General features: G+C 45.0%; 1 protein-coding gene across 5 annotated transcripts in view; it reads left to right on the top strand.

The window, feature by feature from the left end:
• The window catches only part of ABCA5 (ATP binding cassette subfamily A member 5), a 30,709-nt gene extending 14,342 nt beyond the window's left edge, over positions 1-16,367 (top strand). The window contains exons 18-39 of one of the 5 annotated variants that reach the window (XR_012778100.1): positions 835-1,036; positions 1,269-1,438; positions 2,275-2,408; positions 3,354-3,491; positions 4,155-4,268; positions 4,631-4,801; positions 5,999-6,112; positions 6,364-6,501; positions 7,004-7,078; positions 7,623-7,714; positions 8,243-8,369; positions 8,465-8,582; positions 8,688-8,779; positions 8,938-9,113; positions 9,655-9,730; positions 9,815-9,909; positions 10,300-10,419; positions 10,643-10,792; positions 11,765-11,844; positions 12,094-12,149; positions 12,872-13,164; positions 14,721-16,367. Coding sequence is in view for 1 of the 5 variants with exons in the window: in XM_075518603.1 (XP_075374718.1) it covers positions 835-1,036; positions 1,269-1,438; positions 2,275-2,408; positions 3,354-3,491; positions 4,155-4,268; positions 4,631-4,801; positions 5,999-6,112; positions 6,364-6,501; positions 7,004-7,078; positions 7,623-7,714; positions 8,243-8,369; positions 8,465-8,582; positions 8,688-8,779; positions 8,938-9,113; positions 9,655-9,730; positions 9,815-9,909; positions 10,300-10,419; positions 10,643-10,792; positions 11,765-11,844; positions 12,094-12,149; positions 12,872-12,979 (2,546 nt within the window). In the remaining 4 variants the exon portion in view is untranslated. Of the gene's footprint in view, positions 1-834; positions 1,037-1,268; positions 1,439-2,274; positions 2,409-3,353; positions 3,492-4,154; positions 4,269-4,630; positions 4,802-5,998; positions 6,113-6,363; positions 6,502-7,003; positions 7,079-7,622; positions 7,715-8,242; positions 8,370-8,464; positions 8,583-8,687; positions 8,780-8,937; positions 9,114-9,654; positions 9,731-9,814; positions 9,910-10,299; positions 10,420-10,642; positions 10,793-11,764; positions 11,845-12,093; positions 12,150-12,871 lie in introns of all 5 variants that reach the window. The other 4 variants (XR_012778099.1, XR_012778101.1, XR_012778102.1 and 1 more) reach the window with 4 other exon arrangements.
• Positions 16,368-21,912: the final 5,545 nt, after the last annotated feature.

Genomic DNA, 21,912 nt, shown 5'->3' with positions numbered 1-21,912 from the left:
GAAATATTTAACATGAAAAACACGCAAAAGCAGCGAGTTGGGTGGGGAGTGATTCTGGGAGGATCCAGGGGAAAAGCTTTTTACTGGCTGTCTCTGCAGTAATTAATTTTTCATGCAGTGTACTTGCATCTAACTTCTTCGCTTTACAGTTGCACTTTTTATGGCTAGCTTTTTAAAATGTGCTTTATTTTCCTAATGGAGCTTACTTTCAAGGAATTGTAAATGCACAGTATAAAATTTATTTCCAGCCTTCTGTGTGAACAGTAATATTAGTAGCCTGCACTTACAGCTGAAATAGCTGAACTTGTCTTTCTTCCCCTCCTTTAAAGTAACTTCCGATTCAAATGGAAAGTTGGGACTGCTTAATATTACTCCAGAATTAATCAGTTCTTCTTTTGATGTCAACTTTGAATGGTTAAAGCTATCTTAATCTTTCTAGAGCTTTCTTTGTGATACAGACTAGTAAACTATCCTGCTCTGCAAAGCTTTTGCGTGGGTATAAGAGGGTTTAACAGCTGAATATGCTGGTACTGAATAATACAGGCGCATACAGAGGCTAATGGTATGAAACTGGGGCAAGTTCCACCTTTTGAGTGGCAGAAATTTGTATCATCTGCCTTAAGCATCTGCTGTGCGGGTGATTCAGGGCTTTGGGGTAGATGGGTGTCATTGAGCTTGGGGTGAAGTTGAGAGATGGGGATGAGATGAGATGGTCTTTCCAGTAGCAAGGGGAAGGAATTGATGGCCACCCAGCTTTCTCCAGCCCTACCCTTTCAAACCGCGTAGCTTTGACAGAGCATCAAATTTGTAGAGTTTTACTGTTGTCTTTTTCAGATTATAGCGTGTTCAGTTCCCAGCAAGTGCAGGATGAAATGGATACAAAATCCCTTGACGATATGGAGCAGAGCCTCCTGATGCTCTCGGAGACGAAGGCGCCAGCAATGAGCAATACAGCCCTCTGGAAGAAGCAGGTTTCCACCATAGCAAAAGTTCACTTCCTTAGTCTCAAGCGGGAAAATAAATGTGTGAGAGTTATGTAAGTATTGGGGCTTTCGCACTTACATACGAAATTCTCAAAACCTGTTTGAACGATACCAGGGAAATGGCAGGATGCGCTTAATTTTTTTTCCCGTAGTTACATTTCAACAATAACGAGTCTTACTGTTGAATACATGCTTTTTTGGGGCAAGGGAGATGTTGTTTTAATAACACGCACTGGCTTGGCTTTTGCTGAATTTTAATAAAACCGAGACTTTTATTTCTTTCAGGTTGTTGCTTTTTCTGATTTTTCTTGTAGTTCAGATTTTATTGTTTTTCATCCACCACATCATCAAAAATTCTGTAGCTGCTATCAAACTTTCCCCAGATCTGTACTTGCTGAAGCCTGGAGAGGACTATCATAAGTACAGGAGTCGTCTCCTGCTGCAGAACTCCACAGGTAGGAGAGCAGAGATGCTCCGCGGGGGTAGCTCCTGTCTCCACCTCTCTCTTGAAACGTAGCATTTCACGTGGTGGGGAAGGATGGTGTGTGCTACTTTGGGGACTTGGAACAAACTTTTTCCTTGAAATTAACCCAAGTGAAGAGTTTCCAAGTACCCACGGATGGTCGAGGTTGAGTATCCTTTGTGCCATAGGGTTTGGTTCAGAGATCTTCCTCCTCCTCCTCCTCCTCCTGTGTCTGGTAGCCTTGTGCTCGCTGTGTCACAAGATGACCCATATGAAGGAACTGGCCAGAGGGACATTTAGATACATCAACATTAAAATCCTGCTACAAAGCATTTTGGAAAATTCCTTTCTGTCTCAACTTAGGATGTTTTAAAAGCGCGTAGCAGCGATCCGGGCGACAGAGCTATCTGACTGTTTGAGCTATCGGGAATTTGTGCTTCGTACAACTTAATTTCTCTGGACGCTGTATCAGAGTGCCGCTGGTGTCCTGCTCTCTTAGCTAATTCTCTGCTCAGCTGAAACTTTGACTATCCCGATAATGCTTGTTGGCACCTCCGCTTCCTCACTGCTGCTCTTGACTTGCGCAAATTAATCGGAGAATAGAATAAAAAAATTTTCTTGAATGCTTTGGAGGCTGTTGAGTGGGAAGCCAAAATAAAAACATTCATGTTGTTCAAAATAGCAGAGGACTCTTTTGGTGGCCATGTGTAAGGAAACAGTGATCTCTCATCGTGGGGTTATATCAGTGGGAAGATGCATCAATAATTTTGTGTAAAATACTCCAGGATGGTGGTGAGTAATCACGTTGTTTTCTCTGTCTTGCACCAGAATCGGATATCGATGACATTGTCCGCTCTCTTGGGAGCATGAACGTACTCTTGGAGATGTTCAATGACAGTGATTACGTCTCAGCTGCGCCTCACAGTGCAGCTTTAAATGTGTTTGACCTTGAATCCAGACAGGTAAGATGGACAGACTGGCTTGGCACATCCCAAAGAGCTGACAAGCAGCTGGTTAGGGGCTGGTTTTGTTGTACTCTTGCCTGAAAGGCACGTGTTGAGTCATATAATCAAATAATATCATATAACATTGCTTATACAAGAGGCCTGCAAAGAGGACTTGTATTAACAGAATGGAAATATTATCAAAATAAATGTTCCATAATGATAATTATGGTAAGCTAATAAAACTTCCATCCCCCTTTCTTCCCCACAAAAGCCAAGAGAAATATTTTACTTTAAAAGAGACCTGGCATAGGAATTTTTTTTTTCCCTTTTTTTTTTTTTACTTATACTGGCGGAATTATACAATTTGGCAGAAGCATAATTCCATGGTGCTCTCATTTGTAAAGAAAAATGAGTTTCGTGGATTGTTAGTATTCATTTCAGTATGGTCACTGAGAGGGTGTCAGAAAGATTTGAACACTGGGGTCGTATTTAATCTCCAGCAAAGGAACTGCTTCGCAATATGCCACCTCTGTCTCTTGTTCCCATTTTTATTCATTGCAAACTGTTAATATTAGTGTGACGGAGCAGCCTTAGCTAATGTAAATTTTTGCCTCTCTGGTTTTTAAATGCATTAGCAAGAACGTACGAGTGCAGGTCATGGTGTGTTTTGTTTTTCGGACTGTTAATTGTCTGGAGCATCATTTGTCATAGTGTCACAGTTGCCTAAAACATTCTGGGAATTTATTCCAAATAATTTGTTCTCTGTGAGCATGACTGTTTTCCTGAATTAGGTTACATGTTATAACCACCCTGAGCAGCCCAGAGCTTCCTGCAAAGCATACTCTATTATGCAAAGATTTTTTTCCCAGTGTTCAGGTTTAATTAAGCCCATGGGAGAGCCCTCTCAGGATATTACCCTTCATGCAGAAGAATTAATAGAGCAAACGCTTTCCTTTCCAGAACTATGTTTTCACGGTCATATTCAACAGTACCATGGTGCATTCCCTGCCAGTTTTGATGAATATTGTCAGCAATCTACTTCTGCGCAATTTAAACGTGACGGAGAGCATTCAGATCTGGAGCAACCCCTTCGTTCAGGTGAGCCGCACCCGTGGCTGCAGCGGGGACTGCACGGCAAAAATCACCCTTAAACGCGCGGCGGGCGGCAAAGCACCCCTGGGCTGCGAGGGGGAACGTAAAAACGCACCGTAAATGAAGAGAGAAGCTGGTTGGGACTGTCTGCAGCAGCCAGGGCTGTGCTCTGCACAGCACCGTCGGGAAGGATCGGGCCCCGGTAGCCAAAGCCCGTGGAGTAAGTCCTTGGTGGTACAGACCTTTGCAGAATTGAAGAGGACTTAAAAGGTGCCGGGGTTTTGTTCTGCAGCTTGTGGAAGAGGAGGAAAAAGGGGCTTGGAAAGAGGATGTCCTGTTGGGAATTGGTTAGGGGTTTGTTACAGGGTGCCTGCAGTTCTCGGAGGCTGAGCGCGGGGATGCTGGAGGTCTGCTGCCTCCTCTGCAGAGCTGGGGTGGCCGTTAGGAGAGGAGAGGACCTGCTGCAGGAAAGAAATGCTCTAGCAGTTTATTAGATGCTCTTATAAATACTCCAAAAACTTCCATAGGTATTTGTCTTCATGCTGCGGCTCAGATGACCTTGAGGTATGCAGAATATATGTTTTAGCATTTACAGTCATGTTCCAATTCTAAATGCATTTTTTTGGTCACGCACATTCTGGTATTGAAGAAATCTGATTTATATTTCAGAATCTTCCAGACACAATTTTCAGACTAGAGATCTATTTTGAAGCCGTGTTACTGGGAATCATTATTACTGGAATGCCACCCTATTTTGCCATGGACAATGCAGAAAACCATAAGGTAAACTCCCAGATGTGGATTCACAGGCTGCAGAGGAACTTAAAAACCTTGGGATTTTGGGAAAACCTTAAGAGGTGTTTTAAATAGCGTCTTTTGCCATGAGAGGCAGTATGGATGTGACTGCTGTTTGCTGCCTTGGGTGGAACAGATTTGGGAAAAGCCCTTTTGCTTCCTGTGGAAATGCCTTTTGCTTCTTTGGCAGCTAAAATCAGCAATAACTGGGTAACGCACTGATGCCACGTCAGTGTAAAAGCGGTATTAGAGGGAAAAACAAGATCCTGCTCGCACACCGAGGCAGATTAACATCGTGTTCATTTTAATTAACATTTAATTAAATGTTGCGTTTTCTTTTTCCGTTGCAGATCAAAGCGTACACGCAGCTGAAGATAGCGGGGCTTTATCCCTCCGCTTACTGGACTGGGCAAGCCGTTGTCGACCTCCCGCTGTTTTTCTCCATCCTTGTCCTGATGATAGGCAGCCTCTTCGCCTTTCACTACGGCGTTTATTTCTACGTGGGCAAGTTCCTTGCCGTGGTGAGTGCGGTGGGGACCGGAGCATGCGTGGGGATGTGAGAGTATGGTTATGTTATTTTCCACAAGTGTCTATTTTTATTAGGTGGTTCAGCAGCCTTTTTCCAACCGAAATAGAGGGAAAATGCCCGATTAAGGCTGCTGGCGCAGAGGCACCAGTCAGGCTGCACCAAAGGCAAAATAAGGCAAAAGGCAAAAAGCTAAAAGGCAAAAACTTTTCATGGGGAAAAATACTCAAATTTTGGAGTTTCATTCAGAACTGGAATAAAATAAAACTTTAGACTGGATATTAGGAAATTTTTCTTCACCGAGAGGGTTGTCAAGCATTGGACCAGGCTGCCCAGGGCAGTGGTGGAGTCGCCATCCCTGGAGGTATTTAAAGGACGTTTGGATGAGGTGCTGAGGGACATGGTGTAGTGGTGGGCTTGGCAGTGTTAGGTTTACGGTTGGACTCGATGATCTTAAAGGTCTTTTCCAACCTATACGATTCTGTGATTCTGTGAAAATGGAGCTTTAAAACACCAGGATCTTCCAAGGAAATGCTCTATCCTTTTTTGCCCTCCTTGCTTACTCTGCTTTGCGCTCTTCGCTGCTGATTGATAATTGCTCCATTTGCATCGGCGTGCTGCTAATGACAAGGTTACAGTGGCTTTGAACACAGACCAGCCCTGCCATGAATTGCAGCATATGATTAAATTGAAGAGACTACAAATCTTCATGTCTTTTATATTCAGAGCGGGCTTCCCTGAGATATTGGCTGTAATTGAGAAGAATCAGATTTTCCTAGCTGCTTTCCCAGAAGCTCTGAGTTACTCAGGTTTGGGATGTGACTCTTGTGCTGCAGGGCTATTTTTCTACCAGTGCATCTACCCTTGTTTTAATTTCTGCGAAAACGCTAAGGCTGAAGGGTGGAATTCCCAATATTTGCCAAAATCTTCAGGTCGACATTTATGGGAGCTTGTGTTATAAAAAAAATGGGAAATATTTTGAAGGAAACAGAGTGAGTGAGGTTCCTGCCTATCCACGTACTCTTTTGTGTCTTTAACAGTATATGCTGTATGTACCAAGGTGGCAAAATACATCGAATTAAGTGACAAAGATGAATCCAGAGTTATGTAGCACACTAAAGGAATTCCAGTTGATGCTTATACAAAAAATTCTTGCTGTACATTTCCTGAGAAACCTTCCCTATCTTTGCAGATTTTTTGCCTGATCGGTTATGTCCCGTCAGTCGTGCTCTTCACTTACGTGGTCTCCTTCACGTTTAGAAAAGTCCAGAATACGAAAGAATTTTGGTCATTTATATTTTCAGTGGTGAGTGACTTTACCTTGAGTTCAGTTAGCTAGGAAGATTTGTTATGTCCAAAGCCACAACAGGCTTCCCAGTTATTTAACTGTGTGCCCTTAACGCACAAGAAATTTGAAACATTTACCAATGCCTCTGTATTACTGCCGTATCCTAAATGATAAAAGCTTTAAAAAACGTGCCTCGAATTAGATAACTTATGCTTCGAGAGTCTGAACTGAATAAAAATGGACTTTTTTTTTCCTTTTCTTTTGTACAGACAGCCTTGCTCTGTACGGTTGTCACTGAAGTGGCCTTTTTTCTGGACTATTACCTGGTAACCACCATCCTGCATTACGTCTTCTCCATCTTCATTCCTATTTATCCCCTTATTGGCTGTCTGATTTGTTTTATAAAGGTAAGGGGGCACAGGAGATCCTCTCCAGAGCATTTGTAGACGGCTGGGGTTGGGTGCACGCCTTTAATGATAACGGGACAGCAGATACCTGCCTAGTGGGGTAATGCCATCCATAGCCGCTTCACACGTGAAGAATAGCAACTGCTGGCGAAGAGTCACCTTTTTCCTGTAAGCAACCTGTTGCCGTTTTAAAATGAGGAAAGAAAGAAGTCTTGCATTAAATATCTAAAGGAAAACCGTGAGTTTCTCAGCCTGTGGACTGGGCAAACCCAGTGATGGGAGATGGGTTAGTTGGGAGTCGGTGGCTTTAAACTGGGAGCAGTCCCGGGGACGTTGGTGGAAGTTTATTGGCGTCGCGCTCATGCAAGCAGGGTGTCTGCAGAGCTCAGAAAGGGCCTGAGCAACGTCGCTTAAATGGCTGACTTGAGATTAAAGTGCAATATAGAATATGCAGTGTCTGGTAGGTGATTATTTACCCGACCGTATTTTTTTGCATTGGCAGGTCTCATGGAAAGGCAAGCGAAAGAACGGAGGATACTACGACCCGTGGGACCGGCTCCTGGTAGCAGTTATAGCTGTAAGCGTGGTTATTTGATTATTTGCCATATTTGCTGTAGAGAATTGCTGTCTCCTGCTGGGAGGCCCCTTCTGTTCAGGCATCTTTGTTAATAAAGATTGGATCTAACGTTCAGCATCGCTGGAGCCTGCAGCTTTGCAACCTGTTGCAGCACAAGCAGTATCGGTAAAAGCTGCTGCGCCCACCAGCTCAACGTCTGCTGCTTCAATAGTCTTACTAACGGTGCCGATATTAATCCTGATGATTACGGGAGCCTGTGCTGACGGAGCAAGAACTCCAGAGCAGGGGACAGTCCCTTCTCTCTGCAAAAAACCAACTAATTGCCATTCAATCTAAGCAAACTCTGGTTGTGCATCCTCAGTGTCGACCCACTGAGCAGCATCTAACGATGTATTTCATCTTCTGGGAAACATCAGCGCTTCTGTGGTGGTGAAGAGCTGGTGCTTCTTGCCACTCGTTGCACTGGTGGGATCACCTCTAGGGTCACCAGGCTTGGAGGGCCGGCAGCGCTGCACGTGACCAGAACGGTATTTGTCTGTTTTAGCCCTATTTGCAGTGTGTCCTGTGGCTCTTCCTACTGCGATGTTTCGAGCTGAAGAATGGAGGGAGGACAGTTAGAGAGGATCCATTTTTCAGGTGTGTCTGTTGAATAGACTTGTAAAAAGTAATAGTCCAAAGAAGCCGTTTTTAAAAACGATGCTGGTAATTGAACTGGAATATGCAGTGTATAGCTATGGGGGATACTGCAGAAAATAAAATACCTGTGGTTATATCCCAGCCCAAGTGTCTAAAGAATTTGTTCTCCTAACTTTAGTTGTCTGAAATTCAGTCAATAAAGTGCAGAAATAGGGTTTTTTCTCTTCCTTTTAAGTTACACCAGTGCAAAATCAGGAATTTTGTAAGGACTTTCCCTATATAAAAATAGGGGAACTTCGTTTCCCATTGCATGGCTAGAGATGCCATGCCCCGACAAAGAGCTCAGCATAAAGATGGCATCGTTGCAATCCTTGACAGCTCTTTCTGCTCTTTTGGGGCTCCTCAGATGTGCTGCATAAATGTGTTACTCCTGGGTTCAGCAAACACAAATTGCTTTCTGCATCAAAGCAGTGAGCAAATCTCAACTGAACGCCAAGCAGAGGCATCACGTTGTTTTCTTCCCCTTAGAAAATGTTTTACAAAAGCCAAAACCTGGAAGTTCCCAGACGTCTCCCACGATGAGAACGAAGATGAAGATGTGAAGGCGGAGAGGCTGCGAGTCCAAGAAATACTGAGCAGCCCCAAAAGCGAGGAGGTAATGCCGTGGACCCATGGGCACTACCCAAACCCCAAATCCAGATGTTTCCCAGAGCTGCTGGGATCTGCAGCCACTTCTCTCTTCTCTACTAGATGCCAGCGATCCTGGTCAGCAGCTTGCACAAAGAGTTTGATGAAAGAAGGGAATTTCTTCTGGGGAGAAAAATAAAGAAAGTGGCAACGAAACATGTTTCTCTCTGTGTAAAAAAAGGTTGGAGTTCAATTACTTGCTGTTGAGCTGTTTTATTTACAAAAACAACTCTCAAATCCATTTATCTGACCTCATGGGCAATGTTTTGTGTCGTCCTTTCTTTAGGAGAAATACTGGGTTTGTTAGGACCCAACGGAGCTGGGAAAAGCACGTTAATTAATATGCTCGTTGGAGAGATTGAGCCAACCAGTGGGCAGGTACATTACATCCTACAAACTAAATAGAAAATGGATCTATATGTAATTTTTTTTTATTATTGTTGGAAGCATTCCCAAGTGGGTTTTGTTAACACTTTACAAAAACGCTTCTGAAACTTATAATATTATTGAGTAAGGTCTGTACATTTTCCTCGCAGGTTCTGATGGGAGATTATTCTTTTGGCCTGAACAGCGAAGATGACTCGGTGAAATTTGTGGGGTACTGTCCTCAAACGAATCCGCTTTGGCCAGATATTACATTGCAGGAACACTTTGAAATTTATGGCGCTATCAAAGGAATGAGTCAGTCTGATGTTAAGGAAGTCATAAAACGGTAAGTAGTTTATTATAGAAATGTTTTAAGGTTTAGCTGTATTTTTCTTAGCGGGGTTTTTTTTGTTGTTGCTTTTTTTTTTCCCCCCTCGCTTTTCCTAATGCAGTCTTTTTTTCATTTAAGTTTGATTGAATCTTTTCAGCAAATTCAGCAAGTGTGAATAGATTAGGAGGTACGGATACAGCCACACAAAATTCAGCTGGTATTTGTATTTTTTATTTATTTATTTTAATTTTTCTTAAAGTTATGAAGTGCTAAGGATGACCTTTGCAGAGGCTGCAAGGACGGGACTCCAGGGCTTGGAGCTGTCCCCAGGTTGTCACCCTGGACTCCTCTAGGACGTGGGGCAGGTGGTTTTGTATGGAAGCGCCCAGCTCCGATTCTGCTTGTTGCTCTGCTTTTTTTTATACTTACGTACGAATATATACAAATACTTGTAACTGAGCTCTTCAAATGAGGCTGGTTCGCATACTGTGTGATGAGGGGGAAGCCGAACCGTCACCCTCACAGCTTTTCACATGCGGTCCTCCCCCTTCCGCAGCATCGCAAGTGCCCTGGATTTAAAAGACCACCTGCAGAAGACAACGAAGAAGCTGGGTGTAGGGCTGAAACGCAAGGTATGGGGGAGCTTTTCGAGCTGCCATGCTGGGAGTCTGCAGCAGCCGTTGTGTCCTTACCCTTTCCCTTTGCCTTCCTCCCAGCTGTGCTTTGCCCTGAGTATGCTGGGCAACCCGCGGGTCACGCTCTTGGATGAACCGTCGACCGGGATGGATCCAAAAGCCAAGCAGCACATGTGGTGAGTGCCCTCGGGGCTATGTTTGCCACAGGCTCGTTTCTCTTTGGGGATTTGTCTGATTTTATGCCTGCGTTATCCCTGTTAACACTAGGGAGAGCCATAGACAGGGAATCAACACTGCCTTAGTGCCAGGGGCACTTCATCCGTGTCCTCTCCCAGAATAGCTTGGAGATTAAAAGCTTGAAAGTTGAAAGAAATCTTAAAATAGAAGGAGTATGAGATTTGAGTCATCTTTGTGAAAAAATCAGGTGTTAATTGTGGGAGTAGTATTGGTCCATAAAATAAAAGGTTTGTGTTTGACCATCACAGTCCTCTTTCCCTAATAACCCCGGATTTACCGCTACGTGCCAAACGTTTTATTCAGGGATTTTTTTTGGTTGTGTTTTCTAGGCGGGCAATTCGAGCAGCCTTTAAGAATAAGGAGAGAGCAGCTATCCTGACCACTCACTACATGGAAGAGGCGGATGCTGTCTGTGACCGTGTGGCCATCCTGGTGTCCGGGCAGCTCAGGTACCACCGGAGCCCTCCCCTGCGGGCGGGTGTTGTGGCAGGGAGGAGAGGACAGCCGTCGGCTAGAATATATTTCTTCGAAAATATAGGTAGACAATTTTTTTGCGCCTTAAACTTGGAGCAAAATTAAACTTAAACTGCGAAAAGGGTCTGTTGGAAGTTGGGCTGCTTTTTGAGTGCGGCGTAACAGGTACAACTCTTATTTTCTCTCTGCGATTGGTAGATGTATAGGTACTGTGCAGCACCTGAAGAGTAAGTTTGGCAGAGGATACTTCTTGGAAATGAAATTAAAAGAAACAGCAGATGTACAGCAAGTGGAGTATCTGCAGAGCCAGATTTTGCACATCTTCCCAAACGCAAATCGTCAGGAAAGGTAAACTTTAACAAATACGCAGAAAACATTGGTATTAATACAAGGCCCTGATTTCTCAGCAGCTCCTTGGCACCGAGTAAGGAATGCCATGACACTAAAATTTACAAAAAATATTTACACGTAGCTTAAAAAAAAAAAAAAGAGGAAGCATTTTGCAGGCCAGCAAAAGCTGCCGGGGCGGTGGCTGTGAGCCCTGCCTGCAGATGTTCAGCACGGAGGAAGCAAAACTCAATTTCTGCATAGCTGTTGCTTGGAGGCTTCCTCTTTGGTTGGGCTCCCTGGGAAATGGGGGTAAAACCTGAGTCACTGACCCTTATCTAGAAACGCTTGAACGTTTTCTGGGGATCCCTCAAAGTTTGAAGGTGGTTGGTTTTCCCCCAACAGCTTTGAATTTGTGCCACATGGACTCGAGGGTCTGGCTTGGTGACCGCTGATGAGACGCTCCAAAAAGGGCACTGCAGGCATTCTGTAAGGAGCATTCCTCAATGCGGGAGATTTGGAGGAGAGTTTATTTTTCAGAAGCAAATGTGTGGGGTAGAGCAGCTCCCTGTTCTGGAGTCTGGGTTGCAGGAACCACTGGATCATGCAAAGTCCCGAGAGATCCTGTGACCTCCCTCTGAATTCATTTGAAAGGCGAAACCGCGTAACTTCGGGAGTCCTGGGCAGCGATTTTTCTTTCGTGAGTTTATAGGCAGAATATAAATGGTTGAATCTTAGCTGAAGAGCACATAAATCATAGAGCAGTCTCAGATGGGTCTCAGCTGATGCACCTGGACCTTGATCTCCGAGATGGATTATAAACCAGCTGCTCTCCTGGAACTGCATCCTTCCTGTTGTCTTGTATGATGATGACTAGTCAAAATGCCTGGAGTAGCCTTTGGAAAATGAGTTTAAATCCATTCACTTGGATATTAATATTTTTGCTTTGAGTAATTTTACCTGACCTGAATTTGCTTTGTTTCTTTGTTCCAGTTTTGCTTCTATTTTGGCATATAAAATTCCTAAAGAAGATGTACAGTCGCTTTCACATTCTTTTTCCAAGCTGGAAGAAGGTAATTAAGCTCTTGCCACGCACCACATAACAGAAATCATTTTGTCTCCCATAACTGACACATTTGCCATGCAGTGGCACTTTTGCATCTCTGTTCCAAATTAAATTAATTTATTTTTTCTGTTATTATTGGTGTCCCCAACTCTGTTTCTTGTGAAATGAAGAGCGAGTGCTTGTACCAGCTTAAAACCCAGTTGTGTCAGACAGTGACGTATTCCTAAATACGCTCTCTCATTAATCCTTTTAACAGTAAAGCACGCCTTTAACATCGAGGAGTACAGCTTTTCTCAGGCAACACTGGAGCAGGTATGTTAAAGTAAATTATATTTTGTGGAAGTAAACCCCGCCAGGCGAAGGTGCTACGGGTTTTTTGACGGGGTTTTTGCAGGCGTCCGGGGTGGATTCGCTTTGCCCCTGCCGCACGGGACTCGTGCACCCAGTCTGGGCAAGCCGTAGCGGATGGAGGGGCCGATGAGCCCTGCGCAGGCAGCTCGTCCCCCGTGCCCGGCGGTCAGGCCGCTGGGCCCGTTCTGCTGATGCCCGTTCGGGCATTTTTGGGGAACTGAAGTCCCCTTTTCCAAAGTGAATTGGGACTGTCAGTTCCCCTGCTCCTCTTTATTCCCATTTTCTTCTTTAAAAATAAGATGCCAGCTGCGGTGACTGGAGCGAAATGAATTTGTGACTTTAGTGGAAGTATCGCTCTGGTTTATTCAAAAGACAGGCATTGCTGTTCATTTCTGAAAAGAGGGTAAAGCTGAGGCTTATTATTGCTTATTCTGGATTAGTTATTGCTGACAATGAATGTCCTTCAGGCTGTATTCGGTTCAACTTCCTTTTCATTGCGCTCTTGAAGAAATGAGGTGGGAGGGTAGGAGCAAGGAGAAAAAACCCAAAATACTAAAAACTTCCTACTCAGAGATGAAGCAATACATTCAATACTCGTGACGTTTTTAGCATGAATTCTATTTGTGACCAAGAAAGTTCCTCCAAGGAACATGGCGTATTCACATCGTTTCTGTCTCTTCCAGGTTTTTGTGGAGCTTGCTAAAGAGCAGGAGGAGGAGGACAGCAGCTTTGGCACCCTGAACAGCACGCTGTGGTGGGAGAGGACGCAGGAAGACCGAGTGGTTTTCTGAGCTCCTGCGGTCCAGATCTGCTCGGCAGCTCGTGTTTTGTGCCAGCGATGATCCTCTGTGCACACGCTGGGGTGTGTGCGTGGAAGGCAGGGAGCTGGGATGGACAAGGAGAATTGTATTTGGAAGCACTGAGCCTGTTCCACCATCCTGGCCTTAGGAATAACGCCGCAATAGCGGTGGAAGCGGCGAGCGTCCCCAGCGTTATTCTGGCGGCTCCGAAATTCCTTCTCCCCTCGCTGTTTCCCGGTTCGCGTTGAGCGAGAAGACTCTGCCGTGACAGTCGGCCATCTCCTGGTGTTGGTTGCTTGTGCAGGAACGCCTGCCTGCCTCCCTCCGCCGTGCTGCACCGGCGTCAGGGCTGGCTGCCCTCGGTTGGGCTGGCCTTACTGGAAATCGGGCATCTGAGCAAAACCGGGTGCCGCTGGAGCATCCTGCCCTGCGGGACCTGCTCGCTGGTTCGCAGGCTCTCGCCGTGCCCCGTGCCCTCGGTTGGGCATTGCTGCCTGCCCAGTGAGGTGCCCTGCAGACGCGTGTCCCTGCAAGGTCCTGCTCCCCCGCCAGCTGATCCCTCCCTGCTTATGCTTAGGAGATGCACCTGCTTAGAAAAGAGGGGAAAAACCACTCCAAAGTAATTGTATTCACTGCAAAGAGCGTCCTGAATTACACTGCGCACTTAACTTGGTATCCAACCAATGTGAAATTGTTCGGTTACAGATATAACATGGCACTTGTTGACCCTTATTTTACTTTCTACTGCGAGTTGGCAGGTGTGGCTAACGCCTGCTGCCATTCTGGGTGGCATCGGTGTTTGTAATGCATGCACTGGAGGGTTAAAGGGGGTGTACAGAAGTGGATGCTTTCTTTCCCCGCTTGGTAAAAGTACAAAGACATAACTGTGTAGTTACAGAATTTGCAGAGCTGTGAATATTTCTCGTCTTCATTAAAAACAGTCTAATTCTTTTGTTGGGTGTAACGACGTGTATCCTGCCAGCTGTTTTTAGAGACAGTCCTTTTTACATGTTTTCGTCTTTCTTGGCAACGAATTCATAAGTACAGGCAACAGCATTTCCTAATCCGTCTTTGTTGTGATAGCAGTAAGTAATGCGGTAGTGTGCTCAGCGCAGGAACGTTTGCTTTGTCCTGGCCTGGCAATTTTTCATTCACCTTCCTAAACCCAAAAAAAAAGAGATCCAAATTTACAACCTCATCAGTAGTAATAGTGCCTTTGGTTTGCTTAGAAGCACTAAGAAGAGCAGTATATGTGATCCTTTATCCTAAAATATGACAGGCATGTTGAAAACGTATTTTTTTTTGTTTGTTTTTTCTACACAAAGCTATCATCGCTTTTTTAGTTTTATAAGGCGAAATTAAAGATTGCTAACAGTTCGTTGTGTTCTGCAATGAACAAATATGTAGATGCATTTATATTGAAACATGAAACGTTGGCTTCATAAGTCGTCAGTTATATATCTTCACATTAAAGTTAGAAAAGACCTTTGTTTTTTGTGAGAAAACTCAAAAAACTGTGGGTTAAGGTGGAGTTCTGTGTCCCAACTGTTTGTAGTTATCGGGCAATAATGTGTGTTACATGTCTGATAATGGTTTATCGTCGTGTCAAGCCAAAATCTGTTTTCATTCGTTTCTTACTCTACTATGGGAGATGTGAACTCTTTATCTACAACTTTGGCTTCCTCTTTTGTACCTGTAGATTGCATATAAACATACGGATTTTGTTTTGTAGTTAAAATCTGAGCCCGAGAGCTGCAGAAACACCTGGACGTCCCGTTTGCTTCCCCAGGGGAAGGTCCCTTCCCCTCAGGAGCGCAGACCCTGAACCTGCCCGTTTCGATGAGCCCTGAGCCACGGTGCTTGCATGTGCCCAACTCTCCTGTGCTGGAAACGAAGCAGAGGTGAAGAACAGATTACAGCACCAGCCTCTCAACTGCAGCTCCAGTAGCGACCTTTCTAGGGCTGAAGCTTCCCTGTAGGGAAAGAAAAATGACCCGATTCAGCTCTTTTGTTTATGCAGGCTTTTACTTAGCCGCTGGGAACCCCAGCCCGTTGCTTCCAGCTGCGTCCCTGCTGCTGGCCGGTATCTCTGAGCTTTTTCCTCTATTTGGAGCAAAGGTGGGACCCAGAATTTTGTGCTTTCCCAATGCTTTCCCATGTCTGTACGTACAAGCTGAGCGTGTCTTCTCCAAATCCCACGTTTCTTACTTCCTTCTCTTCTTGTAAGTGGTTTTTCAGCTGAGTGTCATCTGCACATCTGTCCAGCAACGTACGGCACTCTCCTTCCACGTGAACTTACAAAAGTACAGCTGTGACCTGTTAATCTTGATGTCTTCATTTTCTTCCTTAACTTATAGTCAGAGTTAATAGTCTGTAAAGTAGTTCAGTACTGTCCGGATGACATCACCCTATTTCAAATAGTTTCTTATTTTCTACTGTTTCAAATGGATCGTATGAAAACTTCCATGAGCATCTCGCTTTGCTCAGCTTGGTACTGTTCTTGTCTACCCTGGAGTAACCTAGTTGATGGTGGCACTGTATTTATGCAGCTACACGTACAAAGAATTTGGCTCGTTAAGTTAACTGCATATTTGGGTGGGATCTTTGTGGCATGGTGACATCATGTGTCAATGTGGCATAAGATGCCACCCCAGAACATCACTGTAATCATAGTGTATTGTATCGGAAGGCTTTCAAAGTGTCATACGATGCCTGTAATTGCCAGAATAGGGGAAAAAAAACACGCAAAATTAAACCAGAGAATCCCCTGGAAATGTGAGAGCTTTATTTCTGCAATTTCAAGTCCCTTTGTTCAGCTGTTATCGGTGACATGCCAAATCCCAGCCATTAAATACACACACCCGGTTTGTGCTCCAGGAGATAAAACGCAGCCGAGGCAGCTGGATTCGAACTGGGGGGCCTGGGGCAAATCGATTCAGTTTGGGCCACCGTTCCCAGGGGTAGTGGGTTTAGTTACTTGCAGGGTTGTTGTCAGAAATAGTTAGCTAGTGTATCCAAAACTTGGAAGATGCATTTACTTTGTGGTGTTATTATAAGGTTGTATTTTTCTATGGAGGAATCTAATGTGTCTGATTTTGTTTACCTTACCAAGAAAACCCCTTATTTAAAAATATCTCTGTATAGCGAGTGAAGTCTGTCAGGTAGCCGACATCCAGTCCCCTGTTAGCAGAAAGAGAGGTTATCGGGTCTAAAGGTGACGCGTTGGTAACGCTCCTCCTGATGTTGCCGTCGGGCACTTTGAATCATTTGCAGTTTATTTTATACACTTGTCTTTCTTTTACCACTTTACAAATACAGCAAAGTCGAGGTTTTTCCTTTTCCAGCAGAAAGTACTACCAAAATAAAGATGGATTGGATTGTTAAACGCTTGTGTTGCTATCGTGTGTGTTTTGCCGTGCTGGAAATAGGCCGTGGAGCGCACCGGGGCATGCAGGTGAGTGGGCTTGGGCAGAGCATGGGGGGCCCTGGCTCTTGGCGTGGCTGGGGGTGTCAGGCTCCAGTAATTGCATATTTTTAATTGAATTCAGGGAATTGCAGTATTGCAACACTTGGGATTTGACCACCCGCAGTTGTGTCGTGTTTTGCAGCCAGATTAATTCAACCCAACTTCGGGCTAGAGGTGACCCCCCGGCAGCTGCGCGCTCCTGGCACGCTGCATCGTGCATCTGCAGGGATGAATCATGTTCGTCCACTTGAAAATTAACCCCACCAAAAAAAAAAATAAAAAAAAAAATTCATTTTTCTGGTTGGATCCGTGCCCAAGCCCAACTCACTGGGTGGTTGGATGGGTGCTCGCTCCGGAGCGAGGGGCAGCGGAATGCTGCTGGTGAGAGGTTTGGCTGAAGCTGGAACACGAAACCGTGGTCTACAGGGATGAAGTACGTTGCCTGCTCCTCGGCTGCCGCGTGGCACTGCCAGCTCCTGGCGTGACCCGCTGCCGAGGAGGAGGAGGAGGAGGAGGAGGAGGAGGAGATGATCCACCTCCAGCCCTGCGAGTCAGCTAAGGACCTAGCAAAATGAAAGGGGGTTGTGCCTCAGTCTCCCTGACCCCCTCAGTGGGGAGGAAAATAACCCCAAAGAAATTTAATCTGAACTTGATGAAAGTTCCCAGGTTTTCATACTAGTTTTTCTTTAATGGTGTGTTAAAGGCAGTATGCCACTTATTTTTTTTTTTAAAGCTGTAAAGTTAATCCATTCCCTTGTAATACTTCCTTTAAAAGATCTTCAGAAAGTCCCTAATTTAGCATGCTGCATTTCTCCTTGATAAGAGTGTCCGGGAACTTTCAGTTCTCCTTTTTCCTTGAAATGCATTGCTTCGAGTGTCCCCGTCGGAGGATGCTGGCTTCGTCCTCAGCCCCCCTCCTCCTCCTGGTAGATGTAGGGGCTGATCCGAGGCTCATCTGAGTCCCCTCCTCAGAAATCCTGCGGAGCAACTGCTTGGGGCTTTAATTAATGACATTTTGAGATGCTACGTGCTCTCTAGCTGCTTTCCAGTGAAGCCCCAATGGATTGCCGTGGACTGGGGTCCCGCTTCAGCGGCAGAGCCAGGAGCAGCACCCGCTACACAGGATGGGAAACCCCAAAGAGCGCTCGGAGCAGGTGTCGCTTTTACTTTCAAATGCATTTTCCGTAGATAACGCGCGGGCGTGCCAGGGTTCCGCGCTGCGCCAGGTACTGCCAGCGCGCTATGTATGGCACAGGCTATGTGTCAGAAATGTATTTTTTTAGCGAAGTGCATCTCAGCTGGGCTTTTTTGCAGTTACGAGTAGCCTTCCCCATTTCTCCCTTGTTGCCCAATAGGAAGTGATGCAGGAAAACGCTCTCCTCCTCTCCTAAATAAGCTCATTCCTTGAAAATGAGTAAATCGGCAGCTGCAGAAGAGCTACGGCCTTTTGTTAAGCAACAGCCAGACGGCTTTTGAGTTTTTAGTCAGCTCTGCAAATCAGATGCAGAGTCCTCAAGCTGTTGAAGTTCCAGGACAGTCAAATTCCTTTAACCACTTGAATTATTGTGTGGCTGTGCACCCTTCCAACTCATTTGGATTTCCTGGCTTATCTGATTTCCTCACCTCCCTGTTTTGAATGCAGATCCATTGGAAACCTATTTTTATTTAAAAAAAAAAACAAAACTAACAAACTCCATCCTGATTCCAGCTGTGTGACAGCTGCTGGAAAAGCAATTAAAAGGAGTGGAAACTGGAAAAAAAAAAAAAAATTAAAAACAAAGGGGAAAAGAAATAAAAATCCTGTCGGACGCAGGATTTCTCTCTGCAGAGGAAAGAGTGCTTGCTGGCTTGGGCTGTGAGCAAGTTGGGGAGAAGGTGGTGAAGTTTTCCCTCCAGAGAAGCTCGGGCAGGGTCGAGGCTGCTTTGCCACCGATCGGGAGCTCACGTTCTCCCTGTCTCAGGGCACGCCGCTCTCCTGCTGCGGCTCTCCCCCGGGCTTATCAGCCTGGTAGAAACATGCCGTTCTATTGCACACCACGCACGTGTCATATTAAACACTTCAAAACGTAGTGCTGCTATCTGCAAGCCCTAGGCCAGCTGGTTGTAGGTATTGCTCCCCGGTTGGGTTGTTGCTCCAGAAGCGTTGAGAGCGTTTGCACCGCCGGGACCGGACTCTGACGTCAGGCTGGAGAGGGGCATGGCCATCGGGCTGCACTACAGCGTTAAACCCTCTCCAGGACTGCAAAGAGACGAAGAGCCCAGACATCTCAGAGCTGCAGGAGACATATTTCTAATGGAAAACACATTGTCAGGTAAGGAGTTTCATATTTCTCTTTTGTTAAGGGAAAAATTATACCTAGGGCGTTTTCATGCAGGGGTTGTGTTTGGTGATTTAATTTTTTCCTTTAATACAGCGTTACGCTGAATGCATCAGAGTTGTACTTTCCAGCTCTGTTCACTGACAAATATTAAGCTTCGCATCAAAATGTTTAAGAGGCAAAGGAGCACAAATACTCTGCTTTTCTGGGTGCACGTGGATTTTGATTCTCGACGCTGACGTACTTCGGGTCTAGGTGAAGAGCCACAGGTTGAGCGCTGGGTCCTCCCAGCTGACGATCCCTCCCTTCGCTCCCCCTCCTCCAGCCTTGCTGTCACCAACAAATGCCTCTAAAAACGCAGACCCCCAAATTTCACTTCTCTGTATGAATTAAGGCGTTGAACTTTGATACAGGGCAGGCTTAGAGCTGTTTTTCTCGAGTTGAGAGTAGGAAAAAAAACCTGTTTCAAGAACCGTGTGTTAGAGTGGAGTCAGTACAAATCTCTTGCATTTATCGGGAGGTAAAGACGGGGCTGCGTAGGGGCCAGATGCGGTTTTTTGTGTTTGCAATAACTGGCAAACAGGAGGGTATGGAGAGAGCAGGTTCACCTCTGCGCTCCCCACGCACAGGGATTAATCGCTGGCTCTCGGAAAGCCGGCAGCTCCGCGGGGAAGCACGGGATGCATCGCACATTGCTTTCTTCCTAGCCAGCATCGAGAGGCTCCTGCCAGTACTCCTGAAGAGCCAACTTGCTTTTCGGAGTCTGTCACAATATGCTTTGTTAAGTTTTTATTAGAGGAAAAAAAAAGTCTGAGGAGGTGCCAAATAGGAAATCCCCAAGGTGGTAAATAAGCGAAGTGGTTATATGGGACGTGCCTTCCTGGGACAGCCTTTGGCGTAGCAGGGCCAGACACAGGATCCCAGGAGAAGTTACTGCAGCGCCTGAGGAGCGCGTTCCTGGAGAGCAAGAAGTCTGGGTGCATTTACTGAGTCCTCGGAAGGGAAATGCTTCCAGAGACACCCGGTTTTACAAGTGATGCTCTTCCTGGTTTAAGGCTTCGCAAACACCGTTGCCTCCAAATACATTTCTGATGTTTGTTTTTGTCTTCTGAATCCGCAGGTTTGAATCTCAGGTCTTGTCGAGGCGTCTCTCCTGCTTACGTTTTGTGTCTTTTGATATCTAATTTAAATTGAAATTCTTCCTGATGGAGTTCACGCAGCATTTGTAGGCAGCATCATTCGTTTAACTTTCTGGGTTCGTGTTTCAGCTTCCAGATATTTGCTTCTTGCTCCAAAAGCAAAAATAAGATTAAAACCAATAGAAAACTCGTTTGAATTTTTAAAAAAGCTTTAGAAGTGCTCCATCTTTTTTTTTTTTTTCTTTTATTGTTTGTTATGTCTGTAGAGATTCAGTGCCATTTTTACAGGACCATCGTGTTTTCCATGTTATCCAAATACTCCGGCGTGAACCTTTCTTTACTGCCCCAACGTCCCGGGCTGGGCTGCTGCTTTCAGTTCGCAACGACTGAAATCCAGACCTGGGCAAAAAAAGTAGCGCTTCCTAGAAATCCTTTCCTAATTGCCTTTAACCTTCGTTGTAGGCTGCGATGGGGAAGCACGGGAGAAAGCTCCAGGCAGGGAAAGCAGAGCACGGAGGAGATAAGCCTTGTGCTAACAGTTGGAGGGTAAACAGGGATTCTGGATCCACCGCCCCTGGAGTACGCAAATATTTAATTCTTCCAAAAACAAACAATGAAGGGAACAGAGTAGTAGAACCGTTTATTAACTCCAGCTGCCCAATCCGCGAAATCAGGAAACGATGTCCAAGGGGAAAAGAGCATAATGCGTTTGAGGTTGCTTTGAATTTTTGTTTCAGCCATTTTAAAGGATTAAAATACAAAAACATGTTCTGAGGTTCCCTCCTCTGCTCTCCTTCTGGGAAGGTCGTGAAACCCGTCACTCTGAAATTGCCGTTGTTCTTGCACGGGATATTTGCTGCTTGGCCACATGATCAAAGTTGGAGTTGAAATAAATATTCCCCATAAAAATATCCCCCAATAAATACTCCCTGCTCAGGATTTAGGAGGATATAAAGAAGCACATTGGTGTTTTAATGCTGCCCTGCTCTAGCTATACTAGAGTTATAATTCCTTATATTAGCGTTTGGGTGAAAACATGACAAATTGGTCTCTTACCAGCCTGCTTAAGGGCGACACTGGCAGCATCTATTTTAGGCTACTTCGAGCATCTAACCGCCTCCTTCCCCCTGTAGACGATGTGGGGAGAAGGCATGTATGTCATGTAGAGGATTTATTTAGGATCTAGTTACGACACCTAGAGCAGATGAGCAGTGGTTTGCCAACAAACCGCACGTCTAAGGCGAGACATACATTCACTGCAAGAAATGCAGGATCTGAGGCTCAGCAACCTAAACCAGAGCTACTGCACTCAGGAGCTGGGCTTGACAATGCTGCTGCACATCACGTATGTTTTAAGTATTTTGAATAGCTGCAGAAAAAAAAAGAAAATTAAAATTTATATCTTCTTTCTTCTCGATGCCATTCAATTCTCTCACATTTTTAGTACAGGACAGATTGGCTTTTCTGTTGTTAATTTTAGGTAGATGAAGAATCAAACTACAGCCATTGAATGCCTCTTTCTACAAAGCCTCTTTGGGATGAAGAAGGATGAACCTGTGCATGTGGAAGAGGCAGCTGAGCCCAACCCAGTTCTCTGTTCCCTTGCGTGATCTTGGACTATTTCCTTTGAGCTTCTCCTTGATTGTCCAAATTGTAAAAAGGAGAAAAGCTCTTAACCTTTGGCATGTTATTGGCTTCTTCTGAAGTGGCATTTACCCGAGTAAATACATTAACTCCCAGTGATCTGTCTTATTCTAAATTATATTATTTTCTTTCTCATCCTAGCTGGGAAAATGCAGGGGATATTCAAAAGAGCCTCAAAAATATTTCAGCAAACCCGTGCTCTCCTATGGAAAAATATTCTTCTGGTATGGAGGATGAAGATAGAAAGTTTTCAGGCAAGTATTGGTTCTTCCAAAGGGAAATTTCCACTATGAAGTATTTTTATATTGCATTTTTTTTTATACTAGGTGATATATGAGAAGCCTCAGCTGGTAATGT

The sequence above is a fragment of the Mycteria americana genome, chromosome 16 (genome assembly GCF_035582795.1).
Source record: "Mycteria americana isolate JAX WOST 10 ecotype Jacksonville Zoo and Gardens chromosome 16, USCA_MyAme_1.0, whole genome shotgun sequence".
Classification (NCBI taxonomy): Eukaryota; Metazoa; Chordata; class Aves; order Ciconiiformes; family Ciconiidae; genus Mycteria; species Mycteria americana.
Note: the sequence above shows the minus strand (reverse complement) of the source record. Positions and strands in the feature narration are given on the sequence as shown.